Source organism: Balearica regulorum, chromosome Z (assembly GCF_011004875.1).
Source record: "Balearica regulorum gibbericeps isolate bBalReg1 chromosome Z, bBalReg1.pri, whole genome shotgun sequence".
Lineage (NCBI taxonomy): Eukaryota > Metazoa > Chordata > Aves > Gruiformes > Gruidae > Balearica > Balearica regulorum.
In genome coordinates, this window is record NC_046220.1 from 35947872 (window position 1) to 35975294 (window position 27423).

Genomic DNA, 27423 nt, shown 5'->3' on the forward strand with positions numbered 1-27423 from the left:
GTGTTTTGGATTTAGGATGAGAATAATGTTGGTAACACACTGATGTTTTTAGTTGTTGCCAAGCAGTCAGACACTTTTCAGCTTCTCATACTGCCCTGCCAACAAGAAGGCGGGGGGCACCCAGGAAGCTGGGAGGGGACACAGCCAGGGCAGCTGACCCAAACTGGCCAAAGAGATAACTCCATACCATATGACATCATGCTCTGTATGCAACTGAAGGCTTGCCGGGAGGCAGGGCGGCTCTGGTTCTTGCGGAGCATCGACTGACTTTGGATGGTGAGAAATTGTGCTCTTCATCACTTGTTTTGTGATCATTGTATTCTTTTTATTTTTGTTTCGTCCTATTAAATTGTCTTTATCTCAAGCCACAAGGGTTTTTTGCCTTTTGCATTTCCAATTCTCTCCCCTATCTCACTGAGAGGGGGGGAGTGACTGAATGGCCATGTGGTTATTTCAGCTGCCAGCTGGGTTAAACCACAACCCTATATGTTTGAAGGCAAAATCATAATGCTAGAATATTCTGATCCATTCAAATAATTTGGTTTGAAATTTCTAAATATTTTTGCTGTGCATCCCCTTAAAAATATGTAAAGCCTTGAAATTTTTCACTGAACAGCAATTCTGGTTTCCACAAGGTGCACTTCTATGTAAGGAAAGAAAACAATAAGCAGGTTAAATGAAGAACCTGTAACTAGTTTGGGGATAAATATATTAAGCAACCTCTGCTAGGCATACTCCATCCAACTATATTCAGCACAGTAACCCATGTAAATCTAGACCATGTGCATATAATCAACACACTTCCCGTCAGGAAAATAACCTTTTTTTTTGGCATGTCATAAAGCAGGAAACTCACCTTGCTATAAAAAGCTGAAAGGTTATACTGAATAATTATCAGGATTTTTTGCAGCCACGTGGCCAGGTGTAATGTCTAACTTGTTTCTGCCAATCTGTTTGAAGCTATTAAATGAATGAAACATCACTATTTCGGCACACAGTTTTATGTCCATGGTGAGCTGAGCGGGGCTTTGTCAAGACCCAGCAACGTGTGAGCAGGCCATGAGGTGCACCCCCCCCGCCCCGTCTTGACCCAAACACACAACTCCACACTTCACCATTCGTTTTGGTGCATCGTCGAAAGCTTGGTCTGAACCAAGTCCTTCCTGTAAATCCTGTGTCCACAGGGGTCTCAGGTACAGCACCCAGGGTTGGTTTGTGTTTCCAGGGAAATTGTATTCTGCCACCGCAGAAAACACAGTTTGGTGGTTTGTTGGGCTGTTTGGGGGGGGGAGGGGGTTGTTTGTTGTTTGGGGTTTTTTGGGGGGGATGGCGAGCCTGGAGATGGTCGTGCAGGCGCTCCGGGAGCAGCAGGCCCGCAGCACGCCCGGCCCGGGGCAGGCACACGGCCGAGCCCTTCCTGCGCTCCGGGAACGGCGCTGCAGTCCCCGCTCCGCCGCCGCGCGGCAGCCAGGCGCCGGCAGTGCGTAGGGAAACCCCCGCCGTCCCCGGGCACAGGGACCCGCCCCAGAGGTGCCGCACTGGCTCTCGCCAGAACGCGGACGCCGTCCCGCGGAAGTCGGGCAGGGGCCCAGGCGACCCACGGGCCCGGCACGCTGTCCACGCGGCGATGCCGTCGCGGCTCCGCCCGCGATCGCAGCGCCACACAGCTGCCACGCAGCCGCCACGTCACCGCTCGCACCACCCCCTCCCGCCCTTCGGTAGCCCCGCCCACCTCGCGGGAGGTGCCCAATGAGGAAGGCGGTGGCGGCCGGCCCCGCCCTCCGCAGCGCGGATTGGCTGCCTGCCGCAGGCCTGGGCGGTGGCGCCGCCGGGGACCGGGGAGCGGCGGCGCAGGCGCGCGCGGGCGGCGGTAGGGTCACCATCATGTCGCGGGAGTTCGAGCTGTGCCCCGGGCGCCGCATCGGCGGCGAGCACCCCTGCTTCATCATCGCGGAGATCGGGCAGAACCACCAGGGCGATCTGGACATCGCCAAGGGCATGATCCGCATGGCCAAGGTGCGCGCGGGCTGCTCTGCCTGCCGTGGGCGGGGTGGCCGGGCGGCGGGAGCGGGGCCGGGCCGGTGGGGCGCCGCGGCGGGCAGGGCTGGCCCGTCTCCCTCAGCGCTTCCTTCTGCCGCGGGTGGGGCAGGCAGCGAGAAGGTAGCTGCAGGGAGGCAGTCGCGGCGAGGGCTGGCGCAGCGGGTGCTTCCTTCGTAGCCTTCGGCCTGTGCCTGGCAGCCAGAGGTCACGTCGTGTTCGCTTTCAGGAAGCCCCTACGTCGTTCACGCACACACACGTGTGCATAGACAGACAAACCCAGGCAGATTATGTAGTCTCCGAGGGGTTACAGCAGTCCTCCAGTTGTGGCATAAGTTGACTGTGAGTATAGGAAGGATCAAGTAACAGCTGAACTGTCTCTGATGAACCGCCAATTTGTCTTGATTGCATTAGGGTTTTTTTCGGGGTAATACGTGTGACATCCAGTACGACAGCTGAGCTGTTCTAAAATTTGGTATTATATACATTAGATATACCTGTGTGAGAAAACAGCGTACCATCGCTGAAGGAGAAGTCGGGGCATACTGTGTTCAGACCCGTAACTGTGGTGTAAGGGCAAAACAGTGTAGTGAGAATTTAACTTCACCGTTTGTGTCGCTGCAAACAAATTTCAGATTCATGCTCCTTGTTCCACAGAACCCTGTCACTTGTTTTCATATAAAATTATCATGTGACAGCAGAGGTTGGAAAACTCCACAGAAATCAACTCTTCAAATAAGCGGCATGCATAGCAAGTACAAAGCTGAACGTTTTGTACTTTTAGTTTGATGTCTTTCTAGACTGCTGCTCGACCACGGGCATTTTGAAATAAACAGATGCATATGTGTCCAGGTCCTTTGTCACTCCATGTTCATACCATTCCTGTAATTGCTGTGATGATAATGTGGAACATAAATGGGAACATTAATTGTACAGTCCTTGTGCTCAAACTTGGGATGAGTGCAGTTTCACTTGCACTTCCACTCAGTGTGCACCACCTTGTTTTGCAGGAGTGTGGAGCAGACTGTGCTAAGTTCCAGAAGAGCGAACTGGAGTACAAATTCAACAAGAAAGCCTTAGAAAGACCCTATACCTCTAAACATTCCTGGGGAAAGACCTATGGGGAGCACAAGCGCCACTTGGAGTTTAGTCATGACCAATATAGAGAGCTCAAGAAATATGCAGAAGAGATTGGCATTTTCTTCACAGCTTCTGGCATGGATGAGGTAAGTAAGCCATACTGAAATAACAGGCAGAGTCCAGTTATTGTGTCTTCTGGTAGGTTCACCCTGGCTGGAGGCCAGGTGCCCACCAGAGCTGCTCTGTCACTGCCCCTTCTTAACTAGACGGGGGAAAAAAAGATAACAAAAGGCTTGTGGGTTGAGAAAAGGACAGGGAGAGATCATCCACCAGTTACCATCATGGGCAAAACAGACTAAACTTAGAAAAAAATTAATTTGTTATCAAGCAAAACAGAATAAAGCAATGACAAATAAAACCAAATCTTAAAATGCCTCCCCTCACCCCTCTTTCCTGGGCTCAACTTCACTCCCAATTTCTCTCCCTCCTCCCCCCAGCAGCACAGGGGGATGGGGAATGGGAGTTGTGGTCAGTTCATCACACGTTGGTTCTGCCGCTTCTTCATCCTCAGGGGGAGGACTCCTCTCATCGTTCCCCTCCTCCAACCTGAGTCCTTCCCATGGGCTACAGTCCTTCACGAACTGCTCCAGTGTGGGTCTCTCCCATGAGGTGCAGACCTTCAGGAGCAAACTGCTCCAGCGTGGGGGCCCCCACGGGGTCACAAGTCCTGCCAGCAAACCTGCTCCAGCCTGGGCTCCTCTCTCCACGGGGCCACAGGTCCCTGCCAGGACCTTGCTCCAGCACGGGCTTCCCATGGGCCACAGCTTCCTTCAGGTGCCTCCACCTGCTCCGGCGTGGGGTCCTCCACGGGCTGCAGGTGGAATCTCTACACCCCCTCATCCTCCCTCCATGGGCTGCCGGGGCACAGCTTGCCTCACCATGGTCTTCACCACGGGCTGCAGGGGGATCTCTGCTCCGGTGCCTGGAGCACCTCCTCCCCCTCCTTCTGCACTGACCTTGGTGTCTGCAGATGTTCTTACATCTTCTCACTCCTCTCTCTGGCTGCAAAAGCTCTCTCTAACTTGTTTTTTCCCTTCTTAAATATGTTATCACAGAGACACTGATTGGCTCGGCCTTGGCCAGCGGCGGATCCATCTTGGAGCCGGCTGGCATTGGCTCTGTCAGACACAGGGGAAGCTTCTAGCAGCTTCTCACAGAAGCCGCCCCTGGAGCTTCCCCCCGCTACCAAAACCTTGCCGCGCAAACCCAATACGTGTCTATTGGTTATTACTTAGGCACAATGATTCTTGCATAAAATGAACACTAAATGTGTGTGGATGTTGAATTTCTAAATGAGGAAACTAGAGTAATTCTTGTATAGTAATACAATTGTAATTCTGCCAATTCACTTGTGTCTCTTCCATGGTTGAGTAGTAGATGGCTGAACATTTTGGAAGACCTGCCATGTATGCTTAGGTGTTTATGCACAGTAAATCGTCTTAGAGACAAGGCCTCAGTTGAACTCCATAACAATCAAGGCTTTGAGAATTTACATCAAGACTGCAATCTGACCACTATCTGGTGTTGTCTGGTATATTGGCTGCAAATGTTTCAAACTCCCCTCTGTATTCAAACAAGATTCCTTTCTCAGTCCCTATAATTTCACTCTTTTTTCCTTTCTGCTGTTTACTAGACCCTAGTTGGTGTTTCTAAGCAGCAGAAATGCTTATATTCCTTTTTCTTTTACTAATCTCATGGAAAGGGTCTCCACCTTGCCCTGTTACTTCTGAAACATTTACTGATTTTTGTCAGTGGGCTCTTGAACAGTCACTAGCTTATAAACTCCATGAAGCTCATCTGCTGCTATTCCCCCTTAAGAGATGTATCTTTAACTCTTGCATGTTGCCTACCTCTAAATGAAGTTAACAGTATTAACAAATACTATGTACAATTGAAAAGCATAAACTGGAAAGATCAGGTAACAGTTAATCCTCAATATAGATCAGAGATTACAGGTTGTTTTACTTTGTGGCCTAGAAAATATAGAGAACCAAACTGAAAGAGACCCTCCAGAAGTAAGCTAGTCACTCTTGCATAACATAAGCACAGCAATGTCCATGTCTTTCCAGGATGGGACAAGGATGGGATTTATTTAATATTTTAAGGTGATTGGTTCAGTGCCTCACTCTCCGTACCATCTGAGAGAATTCATGATGTATCAGCTTGATCTCCTTCCTCATTATTTTTTGTCCTGCCTCATCTGACATAAAAATTCATACTTTTCTTGTATCTTCTCCCTGTGTGTTTGAACACCGTTATCACATCTCTTTTCTGTTTTGTATTCTCTGTACTGAGCAATTTCAATTCTTTCAACTTTCTTATGCTGTCTTTTCTAGTCCTCTGGCCATTCTCATTGCTTCTATCAACTTTCTGTCCTATTGGCCAAAATCCTTGAATTGCTGTGCCCCACCTGACATAGCGAGCGCCAAATACCATAAAAAATTATTTCAGATGTGTGACAGACAAAAAGGTATTTTGCATGTATTGCAATGGCCTGATGCCACGGACTCAGAAATAGATCTGTGAAAAGAGGGTGTCGTGATGTTTCTTTTATTGTTATCTTCATGTCTAGAAGACCTGAACAGCACCTACTCCTTTAAGAAAAGAGTAATTAAATCTTGGACTTCTATATCTGGAATCTTAAAGACCCATATGCCTTTGGGGAAAAAAATCACACTCTTTGATTTTCAAATCTACAGATTCTAAAGGCTATAGTGCAATGCAGAACACCTTTCATATGCAGCAGCTAAGATCACTGTCCACCTCTGGGATCTCTCGTTTTCTCAAGATGCTGTTCTTCTTTGTGTCTGGCATCATCAGCTAATAAACAGTACTGATACATGTTTGGGCCCTCTTTTTTCGAACAGTAATTATATTACACAGCTCGTAAGATTTCTGGTGGCATTTCTGCAAGACACAGGTTTGGAACTTGTGGCAAACATGGTATAAATTGACATCATAAGTCCTGAGAATACATTAACTTCTGTAAATTGAACATAATCTCTGGAACTCCAGCTATGTCGAAGAGGTTAAATTGTGTGTTTAACTATAGGAGGAAATCAGTGAAGTGATGTGTGAAGTAAATATAAAGACTATGAGTAATTCCTTTATCTACTCTGTTTCAGTGTGTACTGGAGACAAAACAGGATCCCATTGCACCACTCCCTTTAATGTCATCCCTATTATTTGAGATTACTTCCTGTTCCTTGAATCTCTTACAGAAAAGCTGCCAGTTTTCAGGAGACATTTACCTAATGAAGAGTGGCCTTAGATATGAGGTCTATCTGTCATATTTCATTTTGTATAGTCGCCTCAGATTAGATCTGTGGCTTTTTAATATAGCGTATTCATTGTCTTCATGCAGAATGCATCTTAGTGAATAAACTATATTAAAGAGATATTATGCATCCTAGGTATAAGAAATTAAATCTACATCATAATTATGATAGAATAAATAGACTGAAGATGATTTGGTTCTCTTTTAGACATTAGTACTCTTTCTCTGGCACTAAGTAAATTTGACTGCAACAAGGAATGAGGTGAAGAAATTAAAAGTGTTTGTGGGTGGTTGAAAGGGGGTGAAATTAGGTAACTACTTCATTGTTTTCCTTGAATGTGAATGGAGGATTTCACTATTCCTTGCCTATGATACATTTAGGATTTTCTTCCTTAAAAGTACTATTTTTTGAAAGGCCACTTACTGATGCAATACTGATTTTCATGGAGCCTCCAATAATTCCTGAATTGTCTTCATTATAGCACGCACATTTTTAGAAGAAAGCAGAGTATAATTAACATTTGAGTAAACTGTTTTGTAGTCTTTTCTTTGACATAGTTTATATTTATTTTCTAGTATCACTCGTAGAAGCAAATCTGGTTTGGATTTCTCATTTTGGTTACTAACTTTTTTTCAGGTGCTTATTCAATATACTCATACAATTTTTCAGAGTGACAGATCTATTCAGGAAAACTATCTGTAGTTTTAAACACTGTGATCTAGTATTTCTGACCTGCAGGAAGTCCTTGGCAGGAATACTGCCTGCATGCCTGTACTACATTTCTTCAACAGGTGAGCTCCCATCTGCAGGTAGTTGCTCTCTCTGGTAGTGCCAAAAAAAAAAAAAAAAAAAAAAGAATGCTGTGGCCCACAAGCTCATCTGGAAGTTAGAGGAGCAGTGGAGCTCACCTGTACTAAGCAGCTGTACCTAGAGCTGGCTTGACTAGCTATGGCTTGGAGACCAAAGAGACTACCTTAAGACAGAGATCCCAGTCAAAAACCTGTGGAAAATCTGTTTTTGTAATGTAAGTATAAAAGAAGGCATCTCAATAATACTTCACCTGGAGGGAAGTCAGAAACTAGTATCCTTGGAATAGTAAATTTATTTCAGCAACAGTGGATTTTGGGGGTATATATACCTAGGACCTATTTAATTAAGCTTTGGCTTTGCTATTTTGAAGGGTAGTTTATTTCCTAGCATGGTAGTTCTTTATCTTTAATCCAGCTGAAGTGGCATGTTAAAATACAGTGGTTTCTTTTCCTTGTAGATGGCTGTGGAATTTCTACATGAACTGGATGTTCCATTTTTCAAAGTAGGATCAGGAGATACAAACAATTTTCCGTATTTGGAAAAGACTGCAAAGAAAGGTAAGCATTTGCTTTTGAGCTGTCTTGGTAAACATCACTGTATCTCAGTAGATCAGTTATTAGATCTTTCCTCGAATTGATTTTTGAAAAAAATCTAAACTACCGTTAGAATAAAATCACCCTCAGACTTGGTGGTGTGGGGAGTTCACCCAACTTCCTTTTTGACTGAATTAATTTACTTCAAGAATTTAATTTAATCTTGTATAGCTTTCTTACAGACTTAGGACAAATGTGCATGTTTTCTAATGGCTAGGTCGCCCAATGGTGATTTCCAGCGGGATGCAGTCGATGGACACAATGCATCAGGTTTATCAGATTGTGAAGCCCATCAATCCAAACTTCTGCTTCCTGCAATGCACCAGTGCATACCCGCTTCAGCCAGAGGATGTCAATCTCCGTGTTATATCGGTCAGTGAATAACCCGGAGTGAGCCATGGGCAGGGTACTAGAGAAGGGCTATGCACTTTTATTGAGATATATTTCCAGGTCTCAGGCATGCTGGAATTTGCTTCTGAGAAGTTAGAAGATGTGTCATGTTCCTCTAATCCATGCAAGTGTTGAAGTAAAAATACCCATTGGATCCTCTTTTAGCAGAACTCTGCCTTGAGGAATATGATAAAAGATGTTAGGGGAATATTTGCAATTAAACAGAGGAAAATATGACATATGGTTAGCAGTTTAACCTTGTGCATTGTAGTGCAAAGAAAAATGATGTAGACTGTTACCATTAGGAAAGTGCAGGGAATTGAGAACATAGTTCTAAATAGGGGGCTAGACTAGAAACTTTTGTTAAAAAGGCTTAATGTGAATATCAGAGCAATGAAGAAAATGGGTTAGGCTCTTGTATAGTTTCCTTTGCTGAAGATATTGCTTGGATATGCCTGATAATGATGCAAGAAAACTTTCCCAAATTGACCAGTGTTCAAGCACTTGCCTAGCCTTATGCATGCATAGTATGTTATTTGTAGTAGAACGAGACATGGCTGCATTTAATTGCCTTTAGGATTAAGTGACTGTCCCCTATGTATCGCTGAAGGGATTGCTTCAGATTTTAAATATGGGGTTGAAGAAATCTGCTTTGGATACAGGTTAAGTTTAACCAGTCCACTGGGTTCTTGGATGAAAATAGAGCACTATTCTATTGCTGTAACTTACAGTGATGTAGGCTTTGAAGACCTTGAAGAGTACAACTGAATTAAAAAGAAAAGCATAAGAGAAGTTGTAGAATAGAACATACCTCCTTTTCCTGGTCAGTAATGATAATCCTAGTGAAATTCTTAAAACACAATGGTCGGTAATGCAGTGTGACTTGTTCAATATAAAAAAAAAATTAATTTGCAGCATAATCAACTGCTTGTTTTGTGGCAAAGTAATTGTCTATAGTTTTTATTATAGTTATCACTGTTAAATTTGCTTTTTCTTTGAACTTGCTACCTTGGTAATTCAGACCAACTCTGTTATGATTCAAGGCGTATCAGTCAGCTTTTCCTGATATCCCCATTGGCTATTCGGGACACGAAACGGGCATAGCCATTTCAGTGGCAGCTGTTGCTATGGGTGCTAAAGTACTGGAACGCCACGTGACTCTCGATAAAACATGGAAAGGAAGTGACCACCAAGCATCCCTGGAACCAGATGAACTGGCAGAGTTAGTGAAAGCCATCCGTACTGTGGAAAAAGCAATGGGTTCTCCAGTCAAACAACTCTTGCCCTGTGAAATGGCTTGCAATGAAAAGGTAACTTTTGCTTTTGATTCAAGTATAGCTGAAACTCATTTAGACCTATAGCTAATAACTATATTCAGAAAAACAGCCTGCTGATTGTTTATCACAGCAGTGTTTCTGCCTCTGCACTCAAAAATCTCTGCTGCTAAGTAGCAGCATACATAGTGTTAATGATTTGTGCACTGTAATGTTAGTGTAGATCTGTCATTTTCCATAAATTGCTATTTCTGGCAGTCAGTAACTATTTTTACCAAAGCATAATGTTGGCAATTTTGAATATAATGGAGTTCTCAGTATATCATCCAGTGGTTAACCAATTGGGTAGAATCATGGAATCATTTAGGTTGGAAAAGATCATCGAGTCCAACTGTTAACGTAGCACTGCCAAGTCCAGCCACTAAATCATGTCCCTAAACGCCACATTTCCCTGTGTTTTAAATACCTCCAGGGGTGGTGACTCAGCCACTTCCCTGGGAGGCCTGTTCCAGTGCTTGACAACCCTTTTGGTGAAGAGATTTTTCCTAATATCCAATCTGAACCTCTCCTGGTGCAATGTGAGGCCATTTATTCTTGTCATATTGCTTGTTATGTGGGAGAAGACCAACACCCACCCGACTATAACCTCCTTTCAGGTAGTTGTAGAGAGTGAGAAGGTCTCCCCTCAGCCTCCTTTTCTCCAGACTAAACAATCCCAGTTCCTTCAGCTGCTCCTTGTAAGACTTGTGCTCTAGACCCTTCACCAGCTTCGTTGCCCTTCTCTGGACACGCTCCAGCACCTTAATGTCCTTCTTGTAGTGAGGGGCCCAAAACTGAACACGGTACTTGAGGTACAGCCTCACTAGTGCTCAGTAACAAAGCAGTTTATAATAGTAAGAGGAGTAATAGGTCTCTATGACTGTATTCGAGCTGCTTTTATACTAACCTAGAATACTAGTCAGTCTAATCAGTTTCTGATTCCGAAAAATTCCAGTGAGCCATTCTCTGATCCCAGAAAGGATCCAGATGTTCCCAGCAGCCTTGTTACAGTGAAAGTTTCCAAGCTAACTCAACTTTCATTTAGAATAAGAAGTAATGGGGAGAGCAGTTCCACACAACCTGTTTCCAAGCAACTGCAGAATATTTTTTAGCATTTTTGGTATACTAAGCCTAGGAATGTGTTTGACTTCTTAAACTTTTATTTTTATTATTATTTCTCCCTTGTAGCTGGGAAAGTCTGTTGTGGCAAAAGTGGCAATTCCTGAAGGTGCAGTACTGACACTTGACATGCTGACAGTGAAGGTGGGAGAGCCTAAGGGATATCCTCCAGAAGCCATCTTCGATCTAGTGGGCCAGAAGGTTAAAAAAAGTATCGAAGAAGATGAAACTGTCACTGAGCAAGCAGTGAAAAAAGTGAAGTGCTAAACCAAAGCACTCCATTCCATATTTCATGATGTAGTACTGCGCTGCTGCACAACATTTCAGTATAGCAGCATGGTAGGTTAGAAGAAAGGGGTGTAATTATGAGGATCCAAGGAGGCTAGAATTTTCAGGTTCTCATTAGAAGGAAGTTTCTGCAGCCACTGGGTATAAATTATGAAGAGCAATTTTATTAGAAACTGTATAGCATTGTGTCTAGAAAATACCATGCTCCTCCTTTTTGCATTCCACTTAAGCTAGATTTATTTGGAGTTTTGCCAAATTTACAACCACAATCTACTGCTTTCCAGCTTCCCTTTTCTTTTAAGAACTCACTAAATCACAAAAATTTTGTCCACACTTTGAATTGGTCTAACACTGTATCTTTTGATCTTTCTTTCTTTTCTGCTGTTTTCCTCACCCCTGTGATAACAGGATGCTAGTTGGTGTTGAATGCAGACAAGGGAAAGTTTACATACACTGAACAGAAAACTGCACATGCAACCTCATGGATCTTTCTCAAGATGAAAGCCTTAAGATAAAAAGTCTCAAGGTAAAGCAGTGGGTTGCAGGAATCTGCACTCTGGGGAAAACTTAACTCCTTGAGAAAGCTAGGTTCTCAAGAGACAGTACCAAGAAAGGAAACAAACTGGATACATAGAAAGGTCCCATTTAAGGGGCAAGAGAAAGACCCTGTTTGTACTTTTTGTAAACTGAAAGGCAAGAGGGCAAGCCAGACAGATTAAGGAGGGGGAAAAATAGATCTGAGATGGATCAGTGAAAATAAACTTAGGTCAAAAGCCTCTGTTATCGACTGAGCAAAGCCTGGAATCTTACATCAATTCTTCAGTGCGTTTGGATACGTCTGTACCTGGGGGCAACTTCTCAGGTAGGAAGCCAAATGCTGGTGAAGATGCAGCGGCTGCCTTCCTGTACTAACAGGCAAATACACTGGGTTGTTGCCCCTCCCCCCCCCCCCCCAACACTGGTGTTTGGGACAGCTGAGGCTGGCTACTTAACTAGATCACATCACTATGCTTCAGCATAATAGTCAATGCTCCTCTTGCTGTGTGCTCTGCTCTTGCATCACAGCTTCTCACTTTTCAAGTAAGAAATGCAATCCCACTCCTATCAGCCTGCTGCTCTTCCCTTTGTCCTGAAAGGAGCCATATGGCAGCAGCCGCAAACCAGGCATCCCTCAATTAGGGTGGTTAGCACAGGTCTGCTTTGGAATGATTCATCTGCACTTTTTTGTGGTGACATCATTTACTAGTGATGGTTATTTGGAACTTGCTACCTCTTGGTCATGAGTTGGTGAAGTATCTTGAATTTCGTGGTGGTGTTTTTGTACCTGTGAGCTGTTCACTTTCAAAGTGTTTACCCTTCTGCAATTCTGAGGAAACTGGATTTGTATCGTTAAACTGGGAAGGAGGAGGCTCTTTGAATCATGTGCTTGCCCGTATGTGAGCTCTGATTGATGCAATATGCTTGCCTTTCATTGAAAAACTACTCAATTGTTAAAAGATTTTTTTTTTTATTTCAAATTTGAAAAATAAATTTAGAATATATAACAAGGTATTGTTTTTGTGTTTCAACCTATGATCAGATCTTGACTTGGCAAGCACCAGCGATGATTGCAGGGCCTTTAGTATTTAAACCCCATAAGATTACCCGACCTGCTTCAAGTAGCAGTGGTTCTTCACTCCAGCAGGGCTTGTCCTAGAGGCTGCTGTAAACACAGGCTCCAAAAATTTCCAGGACTTTACTTAATATATTAGGGAAAAAAATTAATTATTCCTATACAGAAACTTGCAAGCTGTCCATACATTTTTATCCAGCAGCAGTTAAAAGAGCCTTTGCAAGTAGGACACAAAAATAAATTAAGCACAAGTGCCTCACTGAGCTAGTGGTTTTATTGCACCTGTCCGTCCTCCAGGCATTTCCTCTTCTATTGAGGGTGATGATACACAACTGTTTCTCGTGCTTCCAGTCTGTGTGGGAAGAATAGGGCCACCCAGAAGCCCAGTTCAGAATCTCTGTCACAAATAAGACCAGCTAATGGCTATTAAGCGTGGCTGCAGAAGCTCCTACTTCAGCTTTACTCGAAGGGACCTTTCCAACAGTTGGTGCCTGTATTGGGTTTGCGTGGCAAGGTTTTGGTCCAGGAGGGCTACAGGGGTGGCTTCTGCAAGAAGCTGCTAGAAGCTTCCTGTCCTGGGTTCGGCTAGGACGGAGTTAATTTTCACCAGAAGGTGGGATGGGACACAGCCAGGACAGGTGACCCAAACTAGCCAAAGGGAGTATTCCATTCCATGTGACATCATGCTCAGTATAAAAGGGGGGCTGGTCAGGGAGGGGTGGCATGGCTTCAGGAGGGTGACCCAGCTGGCTTTGGGATGGGTCTGAGCTGTATGGTCATTGGGTGAGAAACTGCGATGTGATGTGTCACCAGTTTTGCGTATTCTGTTAAGTACTGTTGCTGTCATTTCCCTCTCCTTTTACTGTCCCAGTAAACTGTCCTTATCACAACCCAGGAGGCTTTGCCTTTATCTTTCCCTTTCTCCTCCCCTTCCAACCGGGGGAGGTGAGGGGGGTGAGTGAGCGGCCACGTGGTGCTGAGCTGCCGGCTGGGGGTAAACCACGACACTTCCCCCATGTCCGATAGAGCCAATGCCACCCGGCTCTGAGGTGGACCTGCCGATGGTTGTAGTGCCTCTGGGATAACACAGTTAAGGAGGAAAAAAACCTAGCGGGAGCTTTTGCAGCCAGAGTGAGAAGATAGGAGAAACTTTGCAGACACCAAGGTCAGTGCAGAAGAAGGGGCAGGAAGTGCTCCAGGTGCCGGACCAGAGTATTCCCCTGCAGCCCATGGAGAAGACCATGGTGAGGCAGGCTGTGCCCCGGCAGCCCATGGAGGATGGTGGGGAGCAGAGATTCCACCTGCAGCCCGTGGAGGACCCCATGCCGGAGCAAGTGGAGACACCTGAAGGAGGCTGTGGCCCCGTGGGAAGCCCACGCTGGAGCAGGCTCCTGGCAGGGACCTGTGGACCCATGGAGAGAGGAGCCCACGCCAGAGCAGGTTTACTGGCAGGACTTGTGACCCCGTGTTCATGGAGGACTGTCTCCTGTGAGAGGGACCCCAGGCTGGAGCAGGGGCAGAGTGTGAGGAGTCCTCCCCCTGAGGAGGAAGGAGCGGCAGAGGCAATGTGTGATGAACTGATCACAACCCCCATTCCCCATCCCCCTGTGCTGCTGGGGGGAGGAGGGAGAGAAACTGGGAGTGAAGTTGAGCCCATGAAAAAGGGAAGGGTGGGGGGGAGGTGGTTTAAGATTTGGTTTTATTTCTCATTAGTCTACTCTATTTTGCTTGATAATAAATTGGATTAATTTTTTCTAAGCCGAGTCTGTTTTGCCTGTAATGCTAATTGGTGAACAATCTCTCCCTGTCCTTATCTCGACCCATGAGCCTCACATTCTATTTTCTCTCCCCTGTCCAGCTGAGGAGGGGAGTGATAGAGTGGCTTTGGTGGGCACCTGGCCTCCAGCCATGGTCAACCCACCACAGTGCCAGGTTTTGATTCTCCTGAGATGATACTTGTCATGGTTTAGCCCCAGCCGGGAGCTGAGCCCCATGTCGCCGTTCACTCCTTTTCCCTCCTCCTCTCTCCCCCTTGTATGATGGGGAGAAGAATCGGTAGAAGAAGGTAAAACTTGTGGGTTGGGATAAGGACAGTTTACTGGGACAGCAAAGGGAGAGGAAAATAACAACAACATAGAATATACAAAGCACATGATAATGCAATTTGCTGACCAGACAATGACCAGACAGTCACAGAGGAAACAGTCCCGGAGCATCCAGAAGCCGCAGCTTGTCCCCAGCCAGTCCCTTTATATGCTGAGCATGACGTCATATGGTATGCAATACCCCTTTGGCTAGTTTGGGTCACCTGTCCTGGCTGTGTCCCCTCCTAGCTTCTTCTGAAAATTTAACTATCCCAGCCAAAACCCACCCCTAATTCTATACCATGCCCAGATCCTACACTTTCCAATCGATCACAACCATTTTCCTTGTCTTTGAGAGAGAGAGAGATATATACACCAACACATGTATAATTCCTTTAGTCTATGGACCATCCGTCTAAAATACCATTGAATTCATTTAGCCCCTGACTTTGGGTTCCATCTGGGACTGTTGCATGCTGCATCTGGAGCTTGTGGCTGCTGTATCTGGTACGGCCCATGCCCATGGTCTGCAGGTTGAAAATGCCAGTTTGAAGGAAGTTGCTGGGTGCTGGTTGCGGAAGTCAGTTGTAGTTCCATCATTGTGGCACTTTGCTCAGTTTCATCAAAGTTCGTCCTTCATTAACTTGGGTGATACTTACTGCAATACCATTGATAGAGCGTATAGAATCATAGAATTGTTTTGGCTGGAAAAGACCTTTCAGATCATCAAGTCCAACCGTTAACCTAGCACTGCCAAGTCCACCACTACACCATGTCCCTAAACGCCACATCTACATGTCTTTTAAATACCTCCAGGGGTGGTGACTCAGCCACTTCCCTGGGCAGCCTGTTCCAGTGCTTGACAACCCTTTAGGTGAAGAAATCTGTCCTCATATCCAACCTAGACCTCCCCTGGCACAACTTGAGGCCTCTTGTCCTATCACTTGCTAGTTGGGAGAAGAGGCTGACCCCCACCTAGCTACAACCTCCTTTCAGGTAGTTGTAGAGAGCAAGAAGCTCTCCCCTCAGCGTTCTCTTCTCCAGGCTAAACAACCCCACTTCCCTCAGCCGCTCCTCATAAGGCTTGTGCTCCAGAGCCTTCACCAGCTTCGTTGCCCTTCTCTGGACATGCTCCAGCACCCAAATGTCTTTGTTGTAGTGAGGGGCCCAAAACTGAACACAGTACTTGAGGTGCAGCCTCCCCAGTGCCGAGTACATGGGGACATATACTAGTAGTGATGACATACAACGGCAGAATTATTTAGGAATTAACATCATACAATTCAACTTATTGGCTAGTCTCACCCAAAATGAAGTCGCCTTGAGGTACACATCGGACTGCCCCGTCATTCTGCATCACCCACCAAGAGCACCCAGCTCCTTGAGCAAAAACAATCGCACGGATGGGTTTGCCTTTACCTGAAGCCCCTGGATAACCCAGACTGTCTTCTGTGACAGGTTCTTCATGTGCACTGCAGAGACTTTATCCCCTTCCACAGTATGTGGAAGTTTTGATTGGGCAGGGCCAGCTCGATTGGTAGATGCCCTGGTGTTAACTAACCAGGTGGCCGTTGTGAAATACGTATCCCAGTGCTTGAAGTTCCTACCCCTCATTGCTCTCAGTGTAGTCTTTTAACAGTCAATTTTATCATTTGATTTTCCTAGCAGCTGGTGCATGATAGGGGATGTGATACACCACTAAACGCCATGCTTTTTGGCCCAGATGTCTATGAGGTTATTTAGGAAATGAGTCCCGTTGTCTGACTCAGTTCTTTCTGGGGTGCCATGTCACCACAGCACTTGCTGTTCAAGGCCCAAGACAGTGTTCTGGGCGGTGGCATGGGGCACGGGATGTGTTTCCAGCTATGCAGTGATTGCTTCCACCTTTACAGGCACATGCCATTTGCTTTGGGGGGTGTGATATAATCAATCTGCCAGGCCTCCCCATATTTATATTTCAGCCATCGTCCTCCATACCAGAAAGGCTTTAACCACTTGGCTTGCTTGATTGCAGTGCATGTTTCTCATTCATGGATAACCTCTGCAATAGTGTCCATGGTCAAGTCCCCCCTTCGATCACGAGCCCATCTATACGTCAGATTTCTTCCTTGATGGCCTGAGGTGTCGTGGGCCCACCCAGCTATAAATAATATATGCCTCTCTCCGGAGGCAGTCTATGCCCAGGATGCACGGAGCCTCTGGGCCAGTCACAATGGGGTGCTTTTCCCAGTCGTTCCCAGTCAGACTCACTTCGGCCCCCAGTACAGTCAGCTGTTGGGATCCCCTTGTCACTCCAGAAATACAGATGGGTTCTGCCCCTTCATGACTCGATGGCATTAGGGGACACTGTGCACCGGTGTCCGCTACAGCCTTATACTCCTGGGGGGCTGACGTGCCAGGCCATTGGATCCACACAGTCCAATAAACCTGATTGTCCCTTTCCTCCACCTGGCTGGAGGCAGGGCCCCTCTAATGCTGGTCATCGTATTCGTTACTCACTTCTTGTAAAAATGGATTAGAAGTCTCTTCAAGAGGATCAGAAGTACAATCAGCCCTCTTACACTGTCTGGGGAACTGCCCATTGGAGACCGGAGCAGCATTTTTCCTGGAAGAATCCCCTTTTGCAATTGTTTTTTCCTTGCCACTCATGTACCCATGCCTATAGGGTCGAGGTAGGTTTTCCATCCCACTTCCTCATGTCTTCTTGGTGGCCACGCAGGTGCCTCATGGTGTGTACCCTCTATATCCTCTCTCTTGAGCAGAGGAAGGCTTACTCCTAATAGCTGAGATATTGGTCCGTATGGGTGGGGAGTAGGACATACCTTCTTTGACTTGCTGGAAGTTCTAGGAGGGTTTCTCCACAGCTGAGACAAGGGAGGAAGAGAGACTTTCTTCGTATTGTCAAGAGTTGGCCAGCCACTTCATCCACCACTGGCCCCTCTTCCTCTTCCCGGTCCATCACTGCCAATGAGTTGCTGTACGAAGATGGCGTGCTCCGTATAAAATTCCACCACAGGGAACGTGCGCATTGAACTTCATCTGGATCTGTGGGTAACTGCACATTGTCCAGGTCATAAAAAACCATCTCCCACACAGTCAGTTTCCTCAGGTACTGGATACCTCTCTCCATGGTGGTCCACTTGCCTGGACAACATACAATGTCTTCCCTGAAGGGATACCTTTCCCTCCTGCCTGACAAAAGTCACTTCCAGAGCCTGAGGGCTTGTGTCTTTTTCCCAAACACCTTGTCAATGCCCACTTCCCTAGACAGGGATCCCAGCTGCTTGGCTTCCCTGCCCTCTGATTCCAGACTACTGGCCACATTATCCCAGCACTGGAGCGGCCAGGTAACAATGTGCTCCCCTGAACGATGACTGAAATCTTTTTGCTTATCTCACAGCTCACTCAGGGACAGGCATCAGGTGATGACCTCTGGTTCTGCATCTTCCTCCAGTTCTCCTGATGGTCCTGGTTCATTTTCATCCCTTACTAAGCTAACTGATTTTTTTTTTTTTTTCCCCCTCTATTTCTTCTTCTGTATAGGGGAAACTGACACCAGCATGGGTTGGTTCTCTGGTTCAGCCACAGTTATCTGTCACCAGGGTCTGCATAGCCATGGTGCCTGGGATTGCAGTAGCCACAGTGCTTATCACAGGGGTTTGAGTAGCCATAGTGCCTGTTGCTGGTGTTAATTTCTGGGTCATATTCTTCAAAAGTTGTTTAAGCCTAAACAAAACTTGAACCACATTCAGCATACATAGCAATAGGAACATGCTGGTTTCACCATCCCAAGGATATTTGGCATTTTCAAGAGCTATTGTAATAAGCCTGGAGGAGAAGGGGAAGATAAAGAAAGTTGTTGCCCCCACATATTGGCTGAGAAAAAGACATGTGATTATTAATAGTTTCCAATAGATAGCTCCCTAAGTACGGAGATGACAGCAATGCTGGGATTAGTCTCGCTACCAACCAACAAGTTTATCGCATCGTGAGTCAGTAGTCGAAAGCACACCACAATGATAACCTTGACCTGGTGAGCAGAGATGACAAGCAGCATGACAGAGAACCTACACGGCAAATCAGGTGTAACATAACACAACTCTGAGAACAAGCGCAACAACTTTCAGAGTGAATGAATTCACATGACCAGTGACTATGGACCTAATAAAATGAATGCTTATGACAAATCGGTTCTAAGGCACTCTGGTCAGATCTGTCATTATCTCAACCTGTTGTGCCCCACATTGGGTGCCAAGAGGACTGTGTGGTTTAACCCAGCAGGCAGCTAAAACAGCCACACAGCCCTTGGCTCACTCCCCAGCCCCCACAGTGGGATGGGGGAGAGAATCGGGAAAAAAAGCAAAACTCATGGATTCACATAAAGACAGTTTAACATGACAGAAAAGAATCATAATAACGATAACAACAACAACAACAATAATAATAATAACAATAATAATAATAATAATCATCTCAACATGAGCCAGCAGTGTGCGCTTGCAGCCCAGAAAACCAACCGTGTCCTGGGCTGCATCAAAGGAAGCGTGCCCAGCAGGTCGAGGGAGATGATCCTGCCCCTCTATTCTGCTCTTGTGAGACCCCACACAAGAGAGAGTCCAGAGGAGGGCCACGAAGATGATCAGAGGGCTGGAGCACCTCTCCTATGAAGACAGGCTGAGAGAGTTGTTCAGCCTGGAGAAGAGAAGGCTCTAGGGAGACCTTATAGCAGCCTTCCAGCACCTGAAGGGGGCCTACAGGCAAGATGGTGAGGGACTGGTTATTATATTATTTTAAAATTGTATGTTATATATTTAAACAATTTAAACAATTGTATATTATATATTTAATTATACTTTAAACAATTGTATATTATATATTTAAACAATTATAATTGTTTATTATATTATTTTATAATTGTATATTATAATAATAATAATAATAATTTGATGTAACCCTTGACTTAGTGTAAACATTGCCTAGAAACAACAAAAATATCAGTGTGGCGTCAACATTATCCTTTTCCTAATTCTAAAACACAGCACTATATCAGCTGCTAGGGGGAAAGTTAACTCCATCCCAGCCAAAACCAGGGCAACTTAGAAGCAGTCTCATTGAACTTGGTAGGATTATGGATGTGTCAATTCAGCTTCTAGTTCTGATTACTAGCTGAGTTTATTAGTAATCATACTAAGCTTTCTAAAAAGCCAGACGAGAGAGAAGCATTATGAGCTTCTTTTTCTGGAGAAGTTTAATATCTTGTCTGCTGTAGCTAATCACGCACAGGATTAGAAAGCCTGGCAGGAGAGCTTTTAGAGGGGATTGGAAAATGGAAGAGCTGTAACTCTAGGTTTCTCTTTCCTCCTCCCCTTCCAAAACATTTTCTATACAATGCATAATCTAGGCACTCAATATCATGAAGAGTATGTTTTCTGCTTTGTCGGATCAGCACCGGCTGATGCTTGCTGAGAGATGGCTACAGCCCTTCACGTGCACTGGTGGCATCAGAAAATCGTGTGACTTAACAATTCCGTGCCAAACAGGGGGAGGTGAGTTCCTCACCTGAAAACAGACATTAATTGGATTATTCTGTTAGCTCCATGGTAACCTTTTGGCGAAGAGAAAGATTTCCACAGAAGTAATGAATGACAAGCCATGTCTGCGCCCAGATGCCTGTTTCAAAGGGATTTGTTCGAAGGACCTGCCATTGATCAGCTGAGAAATTTTTTTTCAGCACTGAAGCTAAGGAGAGTTGGGCAAATATTCCTTGTTCATGGCATTCCCTTATTTCTCACTAGAATCACCTCTCTGGTTTTCTAGGTGCAGTTACCATTTGAAACTGCAATTGCAATGCTTGATGAACAGTATGTCTTGCTTTTTCTAGATCACCTTTCAGAGTGGTGGCCAAAGTTTTACGAAAAGAGCTACTCAACCTGTGTAGGATCGTTAAGTCCCGCAAGACAAGACTGCTACACAAATCAGTCCAAGTGGGTTCAGGTAGTAACATATCACACCAGAAAGCGTGTCCCATCTGCCACATTATGGTACGGGAAAATTGTCAAATTCAAAGCCAAGACAGAAAGGGAGGTCAGTGCACCCAGGGTCACTGTCCTCGAGAAAATTACCTCTGTAAAAATAACGTAGACAATTACAAGCAATTATAAACCCGCTGTGGATAAACTACTAAATCCCCATCGAAGAGGCTGGAAAGCTGCTCGGTTTCAACAAGCCTTGGGCTGGGCACAAAGGCTACCTACTTTGCTTATGCCTTCTGTGACTGAAGACAAGCAGGCTCTCTCACCGCCGCACGGCGATGTGAACCACTCCTCTGCTGGCTGAGGAAAACCGTACGTGCGCGATACGAAGAGCAATTGTGCCACCTTGTGAAACAATACCGTGGTTACAGCCTGATGGCTTCTGGCGGCAGTTCGGTATAGTTCAAACCAGCACAAGGCATCTTCGGGACCAAGTTACTATGACACCGTTTCGCTTTATTTTATACCCTTCATTAGAAAAGCCTTTGACAGAAGCTGCTTCTCTGCTTGCTTTCTGAATTATTTGCTAAACATTCCATCAGAGTAACGTTATCTTTCACCTGCTGATTTCCGGCCATATGTAGCTGGAATTAGTTGCGCAAAGAGTAGCTAGCTCTTGATGGCAGAAGTTTTTCCAAAAGAATTGTGTCTTTGGCAAAAATAGCAACCAACTTATATAAAGTGTCTTGTCCAGAGAACCTAGAATTTTAAGGGTGTGGGGGGGTGTGAGGGGGGAGGAACAACAAACAAACAAACAAACAAACAAGCATTCTACAGGCATAGGAAATTTTCTAGGGGAAAAGTTAAATTATGGGGTTTCTTATTTTATAATTACATTCAAAAAGAAAAAAATTTTGATTTAAGAGATACGAAGTTTTGTGAGTACAAGTATGTGTAGGAAATAGCACTCATGCAATCAGTTCAGCAAACTTCTACAAGGAAACTGCTGCTGTATTTGAAAAATGCATCATGTAAAATAATACAGCACGGTTTTTACCATCACTGCTTATCGATAATAGGAATAGGAGATTGGATTAGTAATGCTTGAAACCTGCATGTGGCTGAAGAGAACCCAGCAGGTAAAGAAAGAATCACCCCGTATTTCCCTTCCACCCTTTCACTTGATTAACAAGTGATTTGGGGCATATTTTGACTTCTCAGTTACCCAGCAGATGGTGGCCCAAATTCAGCAGAATATATTCTTTTTGGCATAGAAGCAATCCTGATGGGCCTAGGACATTAGATTCTAGAGCTCTCAAAAGAAAAAGTGTAGAAGGTTCATTTTGTGCATAAAATTAAGAAGAAGTCACAAAATGTTGCTTTATAAGGATTATATCATGTGAAAACATCCAAGGTGTTCCTCTGGTGTTCCCCAGCGCTCAGTCTTGAGGCCAGTCTTGTTTAATAACTTTGTCAATTATCTAGACAAGGGGATTGAGTGTGCCCTCAGCAAGTTTGCAGATGACACCAAATTGGTGGGAGTGTCGATCTGCTCAAGGGTAGGAAGGCTCTGCAGAGGGATCTGGACAGGCTGGATTGATGGACCAAGGCTCAGTGCTGGGTCCTGCACTTGGGGCACAACAACGCCAGGTAGCACGACAGGCTTGGGGAAGAGTGGCTGGAAAGCTGCTGGGCAGAAAAGGACCTGGTGGTGCTGGTTGGCAACAATGAGCCAGCAGTGTGCCCAGGTGGCCCAGAAGGCCAACAGCATCCTGGCTTGCATCAGGAAGAGTGTGGCCAGCAGGAGCAGGGAAGTGATTGTGCCCCTGTACTCAGCTCTGGTGAGGCCGCACCTTGAGTCCTGTGTTCAGTTTTGGGCGCCTCAGTACAAGAAGGACATTGAGGTGCTGGAGCGTGTCCAGAGAAGGGCAACGAAGCTGGTGAAGACTCTAGAGCACGAGTCTTATGAGGAGCGGCTGAGGGAACTGGGGTTGTTTAGTGTGGAGAAGAGGATGCGGAGGGGAGACATTATTTCTCTGTACAGTTACCTCAAAGGAGGTTGTAGTGAGGTGTGTGTTGGTCTCTTCTCCCAAGGAACTAGCAAAAGGACAGGAGGAAATGGTCTCAAGTTGCATCAGGGGAGGTTTAGATTAGATATTCGGAAACATTTCTTCACTGAAGGAGTGGTCAGGCAGTGGAACAGGCTGCCCGGAGAGCTGGTGGAGTTACCGTCCCTGGAGGTGTTCAAAAACCATGTAGACGTGGCCCTTTGGGACATGGTTTAGTAGGCATGGTGGTGTAGGGTCAACGGTTGGACTTGATGATCTTAAGAGGTCTTTTCCAACCTTAAGATTCTATGATTCTATGAAGTAAAAGTACTGAGTCACATTTAGAAGCACGGGTTCCAAGTCACTAATATGGTATTAAGCCTGTCATGCTTACCGTGATTATGGAAAGGGTGTGTTTGAAATTGTGTCCATTTTACGCTTCTTTTTAATATCGAAGTTAATAATTTTATTAAGCCTAAATGCATTTAAACATAACTCAAAATATAGTTTCTCCTTGGAATGAATCTTTACACTTGAGGTGGCTATAGAGAAGAGAGACATTATGAAATTCACTGTTTGTGACTCTCACGTATTTACACAGATTCACAGATCGGGAGGGGTTGTAAGGGACCTCTAGAGATCACCTAGTCCAATCCCCCTGCTAAAGCTCTAGGATGACCTAGAGCAGGTTGCACAGGATCGCGTCCAGGCAGCTTTTGAATATCGCCAGAGAAAGAGACTCCACAACCTCTCTGGGCAGCCTGGTCCAGTGCTCAGTCATCCTAACAGTAAAGACGGTTTTTCTCATATTGAGATGGAACTTCCTGGGTTCCAGTTTGTGCCCACTGCCCCTTCTCCTGTTGCTGGGCACCACTGAAAAGAGTCTGGCCCCGTCCTCTTGACATCTACCCATTAAGTATTTATAAGCATTGATGAGATCCCCTCTCAGTCTTCTCCAGGCTAAACACACCCAGCTCTCTCAGCCTTTCCTCACAGGAGAGACGCTCCACTCCCTTAATCACCCTTGTAGCCCTCTCCTGGACTCTCTGGTTATTTTCTGGCTTATTCCCCAGTTGGATGCGATGGCACGAGCATTGGACCCCACCCCCCGAGTCCTTCAGATTAAAGCCCGTCTCACCAAGTTGGCCGGCCTGCTGCCAAAGATTCCCTTGCCTCTTCCGGACAGGTGGATCCCGTCCCTCCCTAACAGGTTATAGTCATCCAAGAATGCAGGGCCTTGTCCAAATGCCTCTTTGTAAGGCACTGACAGGCATGGGGCAGCCACCAGCTCTCTAGGAAGCCTGTTGCAGCCTCTGACCACCCTCTTGGCAAAGAAACACTGAGACTTGCCCTGTAGTTTTCATGTATTTCCTTTATTGGGATGTTTGGATTTGGGGGGCTGGGAGCCCTTGAGGGCTGGCGCAGGCCCCAGCTGATGGCCCAGTCCTGGTCTGGCCGTCCCCCGAGGCACCCTCCTGGATCACCGCCGCGGTGCTGGCCTCTTGTTGGCTGGAGAGGTGTCGGACCTGCCGGCCCTCCTCTTTGGGGGTCGCCGTGGCCCTTCAGGGGAGCCTTCGCTGCCCCGGCTGGAAGTGGAGGGCCCAGGCACAGCCTGCCCTGGCTCCTCCTGGGGCTCCTCTTGCTCCGCGGGGATGGCAACGGGAGCAGAGGGCTGGCTGCTGGGACTCCCACCACCGGCAGCGGACGAGGTGCTGGGCAGCTCCTCCGTGCTGGGTCTCAGAGGGCTGCCGGAGGGGGCTGGGCTGGGGGTGAGAAACCCTCCTTGGGAGGCAGCGGGGCCCGGGGCACCCGCAGGGCTGCCCTCCCGCCCCCCGGCAGCACAGGCGTCCTGCCGTCCCAGATGACGGTGGGCCTCTCCGCTGCGCCCTTGCACGGCAACACATGTACGCTGCCGCACCAGTGGCGCCGTGCGGTTTTGGTGGGAGACCCCCCGCATCCGGCCCAGCAGCTCTCTCTCCAGCCTGCGGTTGTTTGGGGTGCCCATGAGGGTGGCAAACATCCTCTCCTGCTCCCGTTGGACCAGGGGCTGCAGGATCTGGATGAGCGTGGAGTTGTTGCGCAAACCGCTCATCCAGTTTGGGGTCTGGAGGCCACCCACAGGATGCCTGGGCAGCCCTTCTGCAGCCCACCGGTGGGGTGCTCCAGGGTGATGGAGGTGGTGGGCGGCTGGGTGCCTGGGAGCTCCTCCTGCCTGGCGGACGACGGCTGGTGGAGTCACGGGTGGTGTGACGACGTGCTCCACGTAGTCATCGTCCGCCCGCACCGAGTGGAAGATGGAGCGGATTCCCCTCTTGCAGAGGGGGCACTCGGGCTTGCGCTCAGCCCACCGCAGGATGCAGGGGTAGCAGAAGCGGTGGAGGCATGGCATCACGAAGCTGGGCTCCTCCCAGCTGCCCAGGCAGATGGGGCAGCGGTCCTCCAGCTCCGTGGCCATGCTCTCCATGCTCTGCGGTGGGCTGGCGGGAGCTGGCGATGACGAGCCGCTCCCTCTCACCGGCGCTGCAGCAGCGGGTGTCGTGCTGGAAAAGGAAGAGAGGCCACGAGCTTTGGCTGGCCCGTTGGCTGGTGGAAGACATGCCCAGGTCCCTTAAGGAGGAATCCCTGGCAGCTCCCCAGGGTGAGGTGTCCCCTCCCAGCTCACCTGTGCTGCTGCGAGCGCGCCTCCGGGGTGCCCCGGCTGCCTGAACCTGGCAGGGCCGGGGAAGGTCCTCTGACGGCTCTGGGGTTGGGCACCGAGAGCTGCAGCAAACAACTCCCCGAGCGCAACACCAGCACCAAAGGCCTCGCTCAACACTCTGCCAACTGCTCAGCCGGAGTGCGGGCACGAACCGGCTGGGTGTGGCCCGGCGCCCGAATATAAGCAGCGAGGAACGTCTGGTCACAATCCATCGCTAGGTGACATCATAGTCCGCCATTCCGGGGTGTCTCTCGGTGACGAGAGAACCCATCGCTCGGGGAATCGGTGACATCATTGTTTGGTGATGTCACAGTCTGTGGCTCGGGGATGCCACAACATCCATCCTTTCCCGAGGCGCTCACCCCGGCCGCGCTGCAGCCCCAGCACAGGCATCTGGGGTTACCGCAATGCCACCGCCCGCTCCATCCCCCCATCTCTTGTCTTGTGCTCGGCATCAGTGTTTCACGCCAGTCACCGAGGCCTCGGCCGTGTCTTCCCAGGGCCCCAGTGGCCCCGTCAGGTCGCGCTGGCCACGGCAGACGTCTCCAGTCGCGTGCAGCAAGAGGGTTCCTTCGGTAACACCTCGTGCCTCCCTGGGAGGCTGCAGGACAAAGTCCCACAGGCTCTCCCCACACCCCAGCGCTGCTGGCCAGCCCTGCCTGCCAGCCCTCTGGGCTCCCCTGATTCCTCCCAGGAAGCACGTGGCTCCTGCAACATAGACAGTAAATGCCACTTGATATCATCACCAAAAGATACTGTTACATGAAAGTCAGTGGTTCAAGTCTAGTATTAACTATTTTTGTCTTTATTTCACCAGTAATAGTAAATAAGCAAGCAAGGAATCAGGATTACTTTGCCCTTGCTCTGTCTATGTCACTAATCCTTATTTCTGGCTTCTTCCATTCAAGTAATCGCTGCTGTGAATTTCCAGGCTAGAGTTTATATTTGTCAGGAAATTTGGGCACTCTCCCTGGTCACCGTCGCGGTGCTGGCTTCTTGTTGGCTGGAGAGCCGTCGGAGCTGCAGTTTAAGCATATTGATAGTACGCAAAGCTCAACAGGCTCTTTGTATTGTGAACTGCTAGTGCACGCTGTTGGGTTGGCTGCAGAGTTTCTATATCCGTTTTGTAAAGTGTTTCTGAAATGTAGTTAGAGAAACAAATTCATTAAAACCTTTTTTTTCAAAGCTTTACGAGGAGGTACACACTCAAGGGATGAACAAACCCAATTAGTTGCCCGGGAATACAGTTCATATCAGTTAATATATTGTGTGTTTATCTACAGACGCACATGTATGTATACAGAAGTAAGCAGATTCTTCTTGAGAAAAAGAATAAAGTAATTTTTTTCTGCGAAAACCCGTGCAATATGTCATTACATAATAATCTATTTTACCAAACTGATTGGTTTAGAAATAAATAGTCATTAAAGTGCCAGGCACTGTCTTTTGGATGATTTAGAAGCTTGCACAGGAATTTTCAGAGCGGAAGCTGTCTTTGCAAGTGAATTTACCACTAGCAGAGGTTATTTTCTATGCTGCTGAAAAATTGAATTGTGGCCAAGATGCAAGGATCGCTGTTGTTTCCAAAGAGTTCAGAGGACAAGGCCCTGACCCAGCGGGTGACACGGTGCCGGCAAAGCCCTGCAGCGGTGAAGAGCGGGGAGGGGTAGGAACATGACATCTGCAGCTTGCACGTCCGCATGATCAGCGCTGAAGACAGAAGGCAGGGAGATGGAAGGCAAGACTGTGCTGTGAGATGTTGTTAGTAGGCAGAATGAGGGTACCCCAGTGGATGCTCACTTGAAAATCTCTTGAGAGACAGAAAGAAGAACTCCATGGAAGTGTCTCTCTGTCTTCTCCCATGGAGGGGAGAAGGATGTGACAAAGTGAGAGCTTGAAAGAGGAAAGCAGAAAGTAAGGAAAAAATGTGGTCCCCTAGGAAGGGATAAAACCCAGTATGTCTAGCGTAGGGTGAAATGTAGAGCTTTGGGGCAGGGCCGTGAATTTGAGGGCTTTTGGCCAAATGGTGTTAGAGTTGGAA

At 47.1% G+C, this 27423-nt stretch overlaps 2 protein-coding genes across 2 annotated transcripts; one reads left to right on the forward strand and one right to left on the reverse strand.

The window, feature by feature from the left end:
• Positions 1 to 1782: 1782 nt before the first annotated feature.
• NANS (N-acetylneuraminate synthase) lies at positions 1783 to 12839 on the forward strand. The gene is made up of 6 exons (XM_075740195.1): positions 1783 to 2016; positions 3048 to 3263; positions 7723 to 7822; positions 8076 to 8230; positions 9292 to 9558; positions 10750 to 12839. Exons 1-6 carry the CDS (start codon positions 1885 to 1887, stop codon positions 10945 to 10947), a joined length of 1068 nt encoding a protein of 355 aa, XP_075596310.1. The 5' UTR covers positions 1783 to 1884; the 3' UTR covers positions 10948 to 12839.
• Positions 12840 to 24036: 11197 nt separating this feature from the next.
• Positions 24037 to 25465, reverse strand: LOC142599550 (uncharacterized). Its single transcript, XM_075740673.1, has 2 exons — positions 25347 to 25465; positions 24037 to 25224 (listed from the first exon to the last, which is right to left on the reverse strand). Exon 2 carries the CDS (start codon positions 25146 to 25148, stop codon positions 24165 to 24167), a length of 984 nt encoding a protein of 327 aa, XP_075596788.1. The 5' UTR covers positions 25149 to 25224; positions 25347 to 25465; the 3' UTR covers positions 24037 to 24164.
• Between the last annotated feature and the right edge of the window lie 1958 nt (positions 25466 to 27423).

Bases quoted from the DNA above. Each gene is read 5' to 3' on its own strand.
- NANS (XM_075740195.1), top strand. From the start codon at position 1,885: ATGTCGCGGGAGTTCGAGCTGTGCCCCGGGCGCCGCATCGGCGGCGAG. The intron at 2,017-3,047 runs GTGCGCGCGGGC...CTTGTTTTGCAG, and splicing joins GCATGATCCGCATGGCCAAG to GAGTGTGGAGCAGACTGTGC. The intron at 3,264-7,722 runs GTAAGTAAGCCA...TTTTCCTTGTAG, and splicing joins CAGCTTCTGGCATGGATGAG to ATGGCTGTGGAATTTCTACA.
- LOC142599550 (XM_075740673.1), bottom strand. From the start codon at position 25,148: ATGGAGAGCATGGCCACGGAGCTGGAGGACCGCTGCCCCATCTGCCTG.